This window comes from Diadema antillarum, unplaced genomic scaffold (genome assembly GCF_040938485.1).
Source record: "Diadema antillarum isolate AM-2024a unplaced genomic scaffold, OU_Dant_1.0 seq00000079_RagTag, whole genome shotgun sequence".
Taxonomy (NCBI): Eukaryota; Metazoa; Echinodermata; class Echinoidea; order Diadematoida; family Diadematidae; genus Diadema; species Diadema antillarum.
Window position 1 is genome coordinate 4,203,237 of NW_027271172.1, and position 13,981 is coordinate 4,217,217.

At 39.6% G+C, this 13,981-nt stretch overlaps 1 protein-coding gene across 1 annotated transcript; it reads left to right on the forward strand.

The window, feature by feature from the left end:
- The first annotated feature begins 390 nt into the window (after positions 1-390).
- On the forward strand, positions 391-6,482 carry LOC139726155 (small ribosomal subunit protein eS26-like). Its single transcript, XM_071637235.1, has 4 exons — positions 391-413; positions 1,978-2,155; positions 3,935-4,068; positions 6,380-6,482. The coding sequence occupies exons 1-4, from the start codon at positions 411-413 to the stop codon at positions 6,419-6,421; spliced, it is 357 nt and encodes a 118-aa protein (XP_071493336.1). The 5' UTR covers positions 391-410; the 3' UTR covers positions 6,422-6,482.
- Positions 6,483-13,981: the final 7,499 nt, after the last annotated feature.

Below are 13,981 nucleotides of genomic sequence, written 5' to 3' on the forward strand. Positions count from 1 at the left end.
CCCCACCCCCGGTTCCGCCGGCCATGTACGGTATCGAATTTCCCGTCTTAAAACGCACACCCAGGGTAAAATACTATCAAACCTTCTGGTAACCAATATTAGTTGCTGCTACTTTTCGTTCATATTTAGTGATCTGATAAAACGAAAAACATGCAAAATTGCATTCTCATCATCGATACATCCGAAGAGATATTTCTCATTGACTGTAATCACTGTACAAATCATTGTACTGATCTCTGTACATGTACAATGTATTATACCTGGAATCCATACCCCTCTCACGAGATCAGTGATTTGGTTTCTTACACGTTATTCTTTAATTGGTCAGAAGAGGGCGACGTTTCACGCAAGCTCGCGAACGAACTTCGACCCTAACCGGAAGTCAGTCTCTTTGGTCCACAGCGTTCATAATGGTAATAAGCAGGGACGTCAACTGCTACGATTTTACACTTAATGTGGTGTTAAGAAAGCATTTCATTACTGATATTGCGGATGAATGTGGCTATTAAGGTTGCAAGAAAGTGATGTAATAGTAAAAATAGTCACTCATTCTGTGTTACTGAGCGTAGCGTATGACAAAGTGTGCTCAAATAGACCGGGTGGTGATAGAATTTGCATGCTGCATGTGCGCAGCGCGGGGAAGTGCAAGTGAGTGCACTCGTGCAGCCATAACGCAACGTGTGCCATGCATGTATAGACAACGCAATGACTCTGTTGGAAGGCGGCGACTACGCGCGACTTTCCCGTAGGTTCGTGCTCTGTGGAGCGTTCATTTTTGACAATCAGTCTTTAGCTTTGACAACGATTTAAATAGGACATTCTCACACGTTTCAACTCGACAATGTCAGTATGGTATTGGTGCCACCTCCTTGCCTCAATACAGATCAAATGTTTGTCATGAACCAGTGAGTGAACGTTTGTAAATGTTGCCAGTAAATTTAAAGGCACTGCTCTAATTACTAAAGCAGCCAGTAGGACCTGAGAGCGAGCCATAAAATTTTACAGAAAAAAGCACACTAGATCTAGACTTTTCTACTCAACTGAACAAGAAATTTGCTGTTAATAAAAAAAGTAACAATTAAAGCTGTAACATTAAAATCTATTTGCTCAGGCTGGATATCCTGTCTAATGTGAGAGCTCTAATTTACAGTACACAACCCCATCATAATCATATCATGACTGGCCCGTGGCCCAGTCAAGTTGACAAGTAGAGTTAGATCATGTAGCAGTATCATAAATTTTGGTATTTGTAGATTGTGTGTGCATGCACCAGATCTATAAATCTAATTTAATTCTATAAATGTGATTTAATGCAGTTTCATGTTCATATCAATCCAAGCAGATACCCCAACTTCACTTGACTGAACCAGGACGTGTGAACTGTTCTAGAAACACACAGAATAAATATTGTCAACTTCCAAGTCAAACAATGCTGAACCATTTCTTTGCATTAATTTGGACAACATTTGTGGTTAACAGGATCAGGAAGTGTTGATTTCAATTTCAATTAATTCATGTCGTTGCTCTGCACAGATCCAATGCAATGCAGCACCAGCAGATTGGAATTTTCTAACACTGACGAGTGTTAAGTTTTTGTGTTTCTACTGCATTCACAATATCTAAATATGTGATGAGAAAAGGAATACTGACGAGTTGACCAATGCTGACGAGAACATAAATTTCAAATGACTGAAATTGCTTTGTCTAGTACTCGGTAACTTAGCAGCTCATTACCAAGCCTTTTTTTGTGGTGGCCCTGATGTCACTAATACTGTAAATATGGTACCGATAAAGGAGTCTATGTTATCTTGTCATCGTTGGGAATAACTTATGCAACTGGACTTGGTAGTGACCAAAATTTTTTTTATTTTTTATTTTTTAAAGGGGGAGGTGATATATCCTGCGAGTGCCAAATCTGGCCAAAAGAATTGATTTTGCTGATGAGATCTATGTCTCTGGATCCCTCCTTGTATCCAGACTCAAAAGCGCCGCAACAACGGACGCAGCAAGAAGGGACGTGGCCACGTGCGGCCAGTCCGCTGCACCAACTGTGCCCGCTGCGTCCCGAAGGACAAGGCCATCAAGAAGTTCGTCATCAGGAATATCGTGGAGGCGGCCGCCATCCGTGACATCCAGGAAGCCAGCGTGTATGAGGGTAAGGAAAAGACTCAATCGAACTTGTGACGGGAGTTTTGACATCGATGGGGGAAATGTTAGCCCTAGGAGAAAGTTGTTTGGTGTGTCTGTCTCAATATTAAAGTCAACATGGAGATCAGTAACAATCTTGTTAGAGTCAGACACGTGTAGATTGATGGGTTCAGTTACACTTGGATGCCTGTGTTTCTTCAACCACATGATGACATTCTTTTGAATGTTTATGTAGTTGTAGCTTTGATGTTCCTATAATAGCAATCCTCATTTAAAAGTAATGGAAATGTGTCGCTTATTTCTGATGAAGATATTGGCACCCTCTTACTTAGATGTGTAAGAATGATGCCATGACATATTTCTGGCAGAGTTACCAAGTAGTTCTTTGGAGAAAAAGTTTGATCATAAGCTATTGCAGTCACACACTGACACAAGCAAAATATGGATTGCACTTTTGGCATATTGATCAGTGAGTAACCATGTTGGTTGACTTTATTTGAAATTGCCAATAACATCTTTGGTCTTCATCTGAGTAGGCTCAAATTTTTCTCAGAGCTGATATTTGTCCCCGCCGAACGAGTTCGAGCAGGGGACTATGAAACGGGCTCCGTACGTGTGTGTGTCTGTGTGTCCGTCCGTCCGTCCGTCCATCCGTGCGTCCGTGTGTGATCAAAATGTTCAATTTGCTACTTCTCTGTCATTTATGAGCCAATTTTGATTCTGTTTGCTTTATATGATAGCACTACATGGGAGCTTTGAAACTTGACCTTGACCTTTGACCTATATTGTATATTTTGCTTCAAAATGCTACTCCTTCGCCATTTGTAACCCGATTTCAATTCCGTTTGCTTTAAGTGATGGCACTAGGTGAGGGCTTCAAAACTTCTCCACAGAATTTTGACCTTTGACTTCTTTGACCTCTGACCTTGATTTTTTACCTGTATTGTACATTTTGCTACCAAATGCTACTCCTTCGCCATTTCTAACCCGATTTCGATTCCGTTTGCTTTATGTGATGGCACTAGGTGAGGGCTTCAAAACTTTTTACACAGAATTTTGACCTTTGACTTCTTTGACTTTTGACCTTGATTTTTTACCTATATTGTACATTGGCTACAAAATGCTACTCCTTCGTCATTTCTAACCTGATTTCGATTCCGTTTGCCTTATGTGATGGCACTAGGTGAGGGCTTCAAAACTTCTACACAAAATTTTGACCTTTGACTTCTGTGACCTTTGACCTTGATCTTTTTACCTATACTGTACATTTTGCTACTAAATGCTACTTCCGGCGGGGACATATATTACGCACCGTGTAATTTCTACTTTTCCTTGTTTTCTTTTTCATGGTTTTGATTTTAACTTCCATTAGCCCACCAATTGTCTCAATGGCATAAATCTCCTGTTTGATGAGTGTGGTCTCATTTTCTACTTTTCAAAGAGATATTGTCATTTTCATTTCACGATTTCAGACAAATTGTAGATCGAGACCAGATGTGCTATTTCACATATGAATATTCATTATCCATCTCAATGATATACACTCAGAGTGAGATAAAGTGTGTTATAAGGAGGCATATCTTTGTGTGGAAATCTCAATATCTTTTGATTTGTGTGTCCCATATTGCAGTACAGGGAGTCTCCCTCAGATCATCGTGATCATGTTTAGCTTTTCTGCACAAGATACAAAGTTTTCATTGTTAACACTGTGATGTGCATGTCAGCACACAGACTATGAGATTTTCTTTTTTGGTCTCCCCCCCCCCCCCCCCCCATTGTTTTGCAGTGTATGCCCTCCCAAAGCTGTATGCAAAGCTTCACTACTGCGTGAGTTGTGCCATTCACTCCAAAGTTGTGCGTAACCGCTCCCGCGAGGCGCGCCGTGACCGCACCCCACCACCAAGGTTCCGCCCAGGAATGGTAAGTTGTCACTATCATTGGTTATCTCGTGTAATTATTGCTTTGTATGTGTTTGTAGACTGTTTGCAATTTGACTGTGCATTATGGTCAGAAACAGTAGTGACTGTGCTTCATGTTCATAAGCCTGTGTCCCACAAATTCTTGCAGTCACTAGAGCTAAAGATCTTCGTTTGGCATGGATTACCTGGTCTTCGTCTAAATTCGTTCAACTAGGATCTGAGTAGATTTATTTCAATTTGATAGCAAAATCTAAGACAAAAATGTTCCCCTTCAGGTATAATTCATTGAGGTATTGTGTAGAGTTCATTCAAGGAGGGAAAAAGCAACAAAAAAAGAACACAGAAAAAGTCATGATTTAGCAATGTATATTTATTACTGGATAAATCAGGGTACATTTCAAAATCAGACATTCAGTAGATGTCATGGCAGCATCTGTTTTCTCGACTGCTGATTTTTAGTTCAACCACTGCCACAGCCATTGCAGGCATTTGTTACAAGGTTGGAAAGCACTATATGAAATGGAGACCATGCTCAAGACCAGTCTCATAGTCAAACTTTCAAATGTTTGTGGTTTTAGTCATAGATTATCATAAATTTGACAGAAATGCGATCAAATTTAATTAGATGATGGATTTGATACATGTGGTTTGACCCTTACTTTGCTTTAGGTGCTGATGGGGGCACATCTGTTGGCTTGCTCTTGGCAAATTAAGCTATGTGTCTGGGCATGTAAAGGTGTTATTTAGCGTGGAATGAAGCCAGTGACATTGTTTGACAAGTTTCGACCATGAGCACGGGCACATCAAGGGTTTAGAAAATGTACATTTGAATCCTTTATTCATTGAGTTTTGACAGCATTGTACTTGCATTCATTGAGTTTTGACAGCATTACCTTGTACTGGCATGATGAGGAAATTAATTCGAAGTGAACAGAAACCTCACGTCATGCTTTTTTATCTCCACAAAGGCAGGAGGTTGTATTTTCATCGGTGTTGGATTGTGTATTTGCTAAATAACTCAATGCATCTGAACGCATTTGAATGAAACGTGCAGGAAAAGTTGATAATTACACAGGGAACAGATGATTAACTTTTGGTAGTGATCCCCAAATTTTTATGGATATTTGAAGGACTTTTTTATCTTTTTGCAGACAGGCTCAATGAACTTAGGAGTTCAAGCTGCGCGTATTTGAGGTTTGCATACGCGCTGTAAGGGCGTGCTCTGCTTGGGCGAGGCACTGTGGCAGCGTAGCTCGAAGCCGATGATGTAAACAAAAGTCTTCTATACTGATATTGGGAAATTGGATGATTTTCAGCATGCATTTATGGGTGGAAATGAGCTGCTTGGTGGAGGTCTGTGCTCTCCGAGTGCTTTTCTAGTTAATTATACCCCCGCCAAACGAAGTTTGAAGGGGGTATATAGGAATCAGTGGACGGTCGGTCGGGCGGTCGGTCGGGCGGTCGGTCGGGCGGTCGGGCGGGCGGTCGGTCGGGCGGTCGGTCCGTTGCAAATCTTGCGTCGCGAACTACTTCCTCAGTTTTCAACCGATTCCCATAAAACTTGGCACAGATGTGTGCCTTGGGTTGTAGATGTGCAAGACGTATTTTTTGACAGTACCCAAAAGTACGTTGCCATGGTAACGGCATATTATGGGCAAAAATGGGTACAAATCTTGCATCGCGAACTCCTCCCACAGTTTTTGATCAATTTTTATGAAATTAGGTACAGATGTTCATCTGAATATGTTAATGTGCAAGACACATATTTCTGCAGTGGCAAAAAGTGCGTTGCCATGGTAACGGCATGTTATTGGTAAAATATAGGGCAAAATGCTTCATGGCAAAACTGCTTCATCAGTGTTCTTCCAATTCTCATGGAATTCATATTGAATGTTTGTCTTAGGATATAGGTCAGCATGACACATTTCTTGACAGTGACAAAAAGTATGTTGCCATGGTAACAGCTCACATATTATGAGCCAAAATGATGGAAAATTTTGTGTTGCAAACTACTTCCTCAGTTTTTGCCCAATTTCCATGAAACTTGGTGCAGATGTGTGCCTTTGGTTGTAGATGTGCAAGACGCATTTTTCGACAGTACCCGAAAGTACGTTGCCATGGTAACGGCATATTAATGGCAGAAGATCAAGGAAAGATCTTGCGGATTTAACTACTTCCTCAGTTTTTTGACCAAAGCTTATGAAATGTTGTTTTGACCAAAGCTTATGAAATGTTGTTTGGTGGGGGTATAACCAGTCGCTGTAGCGACATTTCTAGTTTTATTTTGTTTTTATTTTGTCTCTCATCCACAGGCTCCTGGCCAGCAGAACAGACAGGGAGGAGGGAGATCGTAAATAAGAGCTGGAGTCTCGTTTGGGAAGAGAGAATGGAACATAGCCCTTGGCCGCAGTTCACACTGGAAGGCAAAAAACATCTTTGAAGGACTCTCGTCAGTATTGTTGACGACTTCTGCTCTTGTTGTGGTGTATGTAAAATATGAGTTGTAATTAAAGGCAGTGATATGCCGAGAATTGCAGTACAGGACGCACTTCATGTCTCAGTCTTGTTCTGTAGAGCAGTCCGCGATGTTGAGGTGGAGTTTATACAATGAGAGTCAACCTGCGCTTATACACTTAGTTGGATCAGTACGTAGCTTAAAGGCGCATAGTCCCGGTAGTGTAGAGGGCGCTGTTGATGATACTGCCGATCACCGTCAGCATTGATGCGAAGATTACCGAAGTTGAGCTGTCATCAAGAGTAAAGCGCGTAGGTGTTGCTAAGTAACGTTTTCGTTGTCTTCTCTGCGCATCGCGCAGTCTGTAGTAATGCCAGGGTGCGTGCATATGTGCTTGTTACTATGACATCACAAAAGAAGTTTGCTAAAGCTGTCATCCCCCTCAGCCGAATCATGAGCCAAACTGTGATCGGACCACTGACCACAGTGGATCGGACTTCTTCGGACTCGGGGAAGTGGGCCACAGCGTAAACGCTAAAGAGGAGTCGATAGCGTAGGTCTCTATAGGAAACTTGCACCTTGCGCCCGCGTACGCATTTGACTAAACCACCGGGACCATGTACCTTTAAAGGTAGGGGATACCTTTTACAGACCTCCCAAAATGCAGCAAAACATTAAATATGAACCTCAGGGGACTTGCTTAGGCCACTGCTTAGAAATTTGGAAGTCAACAGTTATCTAAAATTTGAATAATGCACAAAACTCAACTACGCAGTAGTTCTGTGTGTCAGCCACACTTACGCCTTTTTGTTGCATTCTTCTGTATTTGTGATCTATAAACACAAATCTAAAAGTACAAGAGCTGATGTAATAACATATAGAGTGTGTGGTAAGAATGTATATAGAAATTTTTGTAAGTGTTGATGAACTTTCTTCACAAAATATACATGATGGACACACATGCAGTACATGGGTCTGCAAAGGTAGCCTAGTAATGTACTGGAATTTACGGTGAGCCCCGAAAACAATTCAATTCAAAATCTAACCGTCAAAAATATGTACTAAATGTTACCTTCCACTTTCAATACTTTATGGGAGTTTCTAAAATGATATTCTCTTCAACATACCACTGTATTTATACAACTCTTCATTTAAGGCGTGCAAATGGGATTCCCTACCTTTAAGGCAAATGTCAAGTTAAGTTCAGTTGGTATGCATTTCTGAAAGCAGATTACACATACACTGAAAGTTGGGAAGAAAAAGAATACACCAGAGAAATGTTTGAAGAGAGACTTTCATATCGCATTGTAGAGTTGGCAGAGGCACATTTTTGACCTTTGCATTTTGTAACTGGTCAACACTGCTGAAAACTTGTTCAGACTTTGTAGATGAAGTGCAAGAAAAAGTTATCAGTGACATGTGTACCAGAGAGAGAGAGAGAGACACACACACACGCACACACACACACACACACACGCACCTTTGCACACACACACAACACACACAGAAAAGCATGCAGATGGACATTGAATTGTGGACAGTACACGTATGTAGGTGATTTTTTTTTTCTGTTGTTTTTTTTGACTGAGCTGCCTGAATTTACAGGAAGCACCCTCGGAACTGGATATCTCTACAAAGTAGCAAGAATATAAAGCCTCGGTAATTTGGGAATTGCAACATGTAGTAACACCAACTTAGATACATGTACATGTAACACACAAGCTTCCTCTCTTTGATTGCTCTATAGGAACGTCACTGATTATGATGTGTAAACGTTGATAGACCTGTTTTGATAGTTCAAAATATGTATCTTGTGTGTGTGTGTGTGTGTTTGTATGATGTGTATCAAAATCATATCTGCATCTACAGCTGTATAAGAGTGTTCAGTGAATGACGGCTTGTGAATGATGGATTGATACTTCCTATGCACTGTGTGTAGTTTCCATGTTCAGTAAAGGGCCTATGTTTGTAAGTCTGTATGTTATAATGGGTGTCATTGGTCATATGGAGTGGTTTTCAAAACCATCGCTGTCTATTTGTCTGTGAAATTGTCACTAATGATGGCATGTTTTGAATCAGGAATTCCTACTTGACCTGTTAAAGGGATGGTACAAGTATAGTATGGGTGGAGATGAGAACTGGGCTTTTAACTACAGTATTTGCTAGATGCTAAGGAACCGCTTTCAAAATACAAGTACAAAACAGACCGTTCCATTCTAAGAGGAATTCAAAGTTTATTTGATGAAAACTGGTTTTTGAATGGCAGAGACATCCAAAAATGAAGTTAAACAAAGCGATCGTAATGGAAGGTGGGTCCCACCTTTTATTTGGATCATTGTTTTGGATATCTCGGCCATTTCAAAAGGAATTTTCATCAAAGGTTGAATTCCTCTTGGAATTACATGTTTCATATTTCATAAAAGGTTTCTTATTATCTCACCAAAAATGTTACTAACCTCAAGTTAGGTCTCAACCAAAACTCTGTGATCCCTTTGACATACAGCTTAACAAATGTACAATACATGTCATACACTCCATATTTTCACACGGTAAGGCCGAGTCAAATATCAATTGAGTAAATTTTTAACAGCAAAAATTTTGTGTAAAAATAGACATAAGAAGAAACACGTTGAATATCAAACTTTCACATTTACATGAAATGGTGATACCCATCATAATTACTGATTTTACATGTACATGTAGTGTAATCCATTCACAAGTCTAAAACACTGTATTGTGCACAGATCTGTACTCTGTCGTTTGCTGAAACTGATTGCAGCAGGGTAAAGAGTTTTGTGAATATGTACAGTCGGCCACAGCCAAGTTGAATCTACAGGGACCAGAGAAAATCCTTGACTTAGTGAATTTTGATTTACACTGAAATTAAGGCATGTCAGTATACATCCTAGTAGCATTTTCCTTCGACTGTACAGTCGACTGAGGCAAAACTGTGTGTACTACATGTACATCTTGTGAGTTTTAATCTTCGTTGGCCGAAACAAATTATTGACGTCAATAAGAGCTGATCATTTCTTAAATTTTGAAGGAATCCTGGAATATTGGGAACAGATTAAATGGAATGGGTTGTACATGAATTCATTAAACTTCCCTAAATTGTCACGAAAAAGTACAAAAAGAAGTGATGTGAGAGAGCAACATTAACTTATCTTCTAGAATTCATTATCAATATAGAATTGGTAGCTTATAACTGGACTGATCTAGAAGCTGTGTAATTCTGCAACCAATATAAGGAGTGCTATAGAAAAGACCCAGATGGGGCTCAAACAAAAGCTATACATTTATGTGTATACATAGGCACCCTATAATGTATAATACATGGCTTGACTTCAATGGTTGCCTAGGGCTACTAACAACTGGTGAAAGATAGCCCCAGACCACTAAAATTATTGATGTTGGGCCACCAAATTTCCAAAAAGGCTGCCTTCTGGTGCCCCCATAGGGCAGCTAAAATTCAAAATGAATTTCTGGGTTTTTTTTTCTCATATTTTTGGCCACCAGAGCAAAAGTGTTGAGCCATGGGCTTAACATATTTATAATTCAATTCAATTCAATTCGGTTTTATTTCAGATGAAAAGAAGCATAACAGTAATTCCACAGACTAATGCTTAGTGTCATGCGTACAGAATAAAAGTACATACATGATTACAGAACATTCACAGTTAAAGAAAAAATCGAAAAGTTAAAAAACCTATGAAGAATTTCAGTCATACCAATATCACATTCCTTACAGTCCTATAATTAAACATTACATTTACACAAGGTTAAAACTGGATACACATGTGGTGATATTGCTATAAACATGGAAGTAGACATTCAAAAATAGACAATATAAATATACATGTACTATAGCTAGAGCAGAATAAATTTCCACATGCAGCATAACGAATTAAAAAACCGTTAAATCAGCGGATGTATAATACCATATATCAAAAATAAGTTTTAAAGAACGAAAATACAACAGTTCATATCCTTCAAAAAACAAACAAACAGACATTCTACTAACCTGATATCAAATAATGGGCCATATACGAGTGTATATCTCTCTTTCTTTATTTACCTTACCCAGTGAAATACTAGTAATGAATGCTAAAAAAATATACGTAGAAGCAAACCACAGAATTTCGGTTTAGAGAGTGAGCTCAGTCGGTGTGGGAAAACAAATTTCTGTTCCAGCAGTAGTTGTCCATGGTATTTGCTGATGCACGCCCTCTCTTGTCATAGAATGCTTACCACCGTACGGCATCCACTCGTCACGGGCCGTGTCTCAAAATAATGATGTCGTTTCTACTTATCCGCCCGACTAAACGTCTTAACACAGCAGACTAACGATACTCCATACACCACGTAGCATTGATATCATAATATATTATCATTATGTTCACTTCTGTTAATAGTAGTGTCATAACTATTGTATTATTTCGCCTGAATGAATGCTGCTACTACGACTGCCGCTGCTCTTGACCGAAAGATCGACCTGTATCTTGCCGTCGGGGATAAGTTCTGCGGAGACTGCGTTTGGCTTCACGGAATTCCCTCCTTATAACAGAGGAGAGTCGTAAATATATATGTATACAGGTTATATATATATATATACATATATATATATATATATATATATATATATATATATATATATATATAATTTTTTTTTAAACTCCGGACAGACGGATTTTTCAATCCGTTGCTACTCAATACTACTTAGTGCTACTACTACTACTACTACTACTATGTATTACTACTGCTACTGTTATACTGTTGTTATCTATACTTTTATTATTCGTATAATTATCATTTTCATTATCATTTCTATCATCAGTATTGCAGTATTAAAGTCGCAGCAACACACTTGTACTAGTAGCAGTGGTAATGGTACAAGTGAATTGGTAGTACCAAGGAGCTTCACGAAGCTCTTTGGTAGTAGACACTGCTTTGTGCAGCAATCAATTCAAAGAAACGAGGATTGGTAGATTTCAAGCTTGCCGTATGCGCGCCCTCTACGTTACCTCCCCCCCCCCCAAAAAAAAAAAAGCTAACCTCGTTCAACCTGACAAAATGCGGACAGTGGCACAACACTTGAAAAACACTTGGCAGTTACAAAAGCTTCCTGAATAATCTACAGTAGGCCTAGAGAGACACTTTAGAATGTTGTAACGGAGGCAGCGCTGTTGACCGTTCCAGGTGAAGATAGATACTAGAAGATGGATAATAGAGAGAGGGGGGGGGGGGGCACTAGAATCCTTACAGTTTTCGTATCGTTTATTTGTCAATTTCTTGCGCTTTTTGGAATGTCTGGAATGTTTGACAAGCACTTCTAAAGTTTACAACTGTCTCCGGTTGTTGGTCTCTGTGTGTATTTATTCCTTTCACGTTCTTTTATGATGTAAATGCAAGGTATGCAACAATTTCACAATCAACATTTTCAAAATTCGTCACAGTATACATCAAAGTACCGGGAAAAGTAAACTCATCAAGAACGTGACATTCTTTGAATTACATGCAAGCGGCCCTCCCCCTCCCCCCCCCCCCAAAAAAAAAGCAAAGCAAGGCAAAACAAAAGAAACTATTTCGTGATTGCTTTTGGCAAACTATACAGACTATACAGACAGTATGACAGCGCACCCCGAGTTCACCCGTTGTCTCCAAGTATCCCTTTCTGTTATTACATGGTACCCTGTTTCCGCATAAAATGGATTAAATTAGGTTAACTGCAATAGGAATCAGAGCAGAGACGCAGTCAATTTGCGTTATGCGCATTATCTGTATATACGAGCAGCATTGTGCATTTTTTACGCGGGAACCGTTTCCAAATAATATGATAATGCAAATTTCAACGAGTACTGTACTTTACCATCTATCTTCCACTACAGTATTGTCACTTCATCATCTCTTCCTATCTTGTTAAATCTGTTTTTACAAACAAAAGATGTTTATGATTAAGATGACACTGTAAAGAGTATAAATAGATAACAAAGCTATATTTCCGATTAGAGCAGTGAATTATGTAGTCCCCAGTTTACTATGAGATGACATGCTCCTAACTGAGCGCGTCTCCCACAAGCATTGACAAGATTGTTTTCTTCACGACATTGTTTCAATTGGAGGGGAAAATGATTTACTTAATATGCTCTGGAGAAAAGAAAGGTTTACTTATATTCTCGGAAATATAGTGCGCCAATTTAGGTAGAGTTCCCTCTCTGATGAGAAATCCACAGGAAACAGACGACAACAACAAAAAGTTGCTTTTGTAACGTACAGTTTTGATTGCTGGGGAGATCTATATGATGCTATTAATGTTTGTGAACGGAGGATCAGGAATAGATTTTTATTCAAAATGCAGTGAAGTAGTCAGTATATGATTTAAGATGTTAAGTGATGTTAAGTGCGGGGCAATTAATCATAAACGGTTTTTATTTTTAGATCGATATAAAGGCTGCAAGCTAGAGGTATCATAAATAATTAATGTCATTGTTGAGAAAAACTGTCCATAAAGAATGAAGAGAAAGTGAAGAGCTCGCTAACAGATGTACGCGCCAACCTCAAATTGAACCCTGTCTACCCCCTGAACATGCTCAATGAATTCTGTCTGTTGAGGTGAAATCATGGTTCTCGGTTCGGCATATATAGCTGCCATAATCATCGCAATTACGATTCCAACTTGATTTATCCACCAGTTGACCCCTGCAGGGTCAGGTCAGCCGAGGTCACCCCACTAACCTGCTTCCTAAATAGCGCTCTTCAGTTTCAATCCGACGGTAATTGGCATTTTTGATATTGCCATATGACATTCAGGTGGTATATGGCTCGATGTTAAATTTGTTTGTTTGACCATCAATCATTTCATTGCGTCAGTGTTCTTCTTTTCCCTCCTCCCCCACCCTCTTTCTTCTGTTTCTTTATCATCATTTACCGGAACAATGTACTAGAAATGTACATAATACATAATATAATATGTTGAAAGGGTGTGGGTTTTTCTGTTTGTTTTTATACGAGGAGAACAAGGCAAAGTTAACTTGCAAGTGCCAGACGGGGAAATGTTTTGTGGTGACTTTGTTCAAAGTGAACTGGAATGTATTCAGGACGTGGTTATGTACACATTGTTTCGTTAGCAACGAACAATGGGCAGGCGGGACCATGCCCCTTTGCAAGTTGCCGATTTCGCGAAGATGAGAGGGGCATAAGTATATATAGATTTTGTTGTTGTTGTTTTTGCTTTTGAGCACCTCCAGACGAAAGACAGGACGAATATAGGAGGTAAATGAAATTCCTCTGCGCATTAATGTCAAAAGGTCGGACTATGAGCCATCAATAACATGGGCATAATGGAGGGCTTGGAGCTATCGTGAACATACAAGAGCACAACAGCAGTAATGTTGGGTTGCTCGCATTTCTTTTCCCGTTTCATTCGAGTTTGTTCGGAATCGAACGTGAAAGTCCATTC

What these genes read in the sequence shown, in the direction of transcription:
- LOC139726155 (XM_071637235.1), top strand. An exon ending in GGAAGCCAGCGTGTATGAGG is followed by an intron (nt 2,156 to 3,934) that starts GTAAGGAAAAGA and finishes ATTGTTTTGCAG; the next exon opens with TGTATGCCCTCCCAAAGCTG. An exon ending in CAAGGTTCCGCCCAGGAATG is followed by an intron (nt 4,069 to 6,379) that starts GTAAGTTGTCAC and finishes TCTCATCCACAG; the next exon opens with GCTCCTGGCCAGCAGAACAG.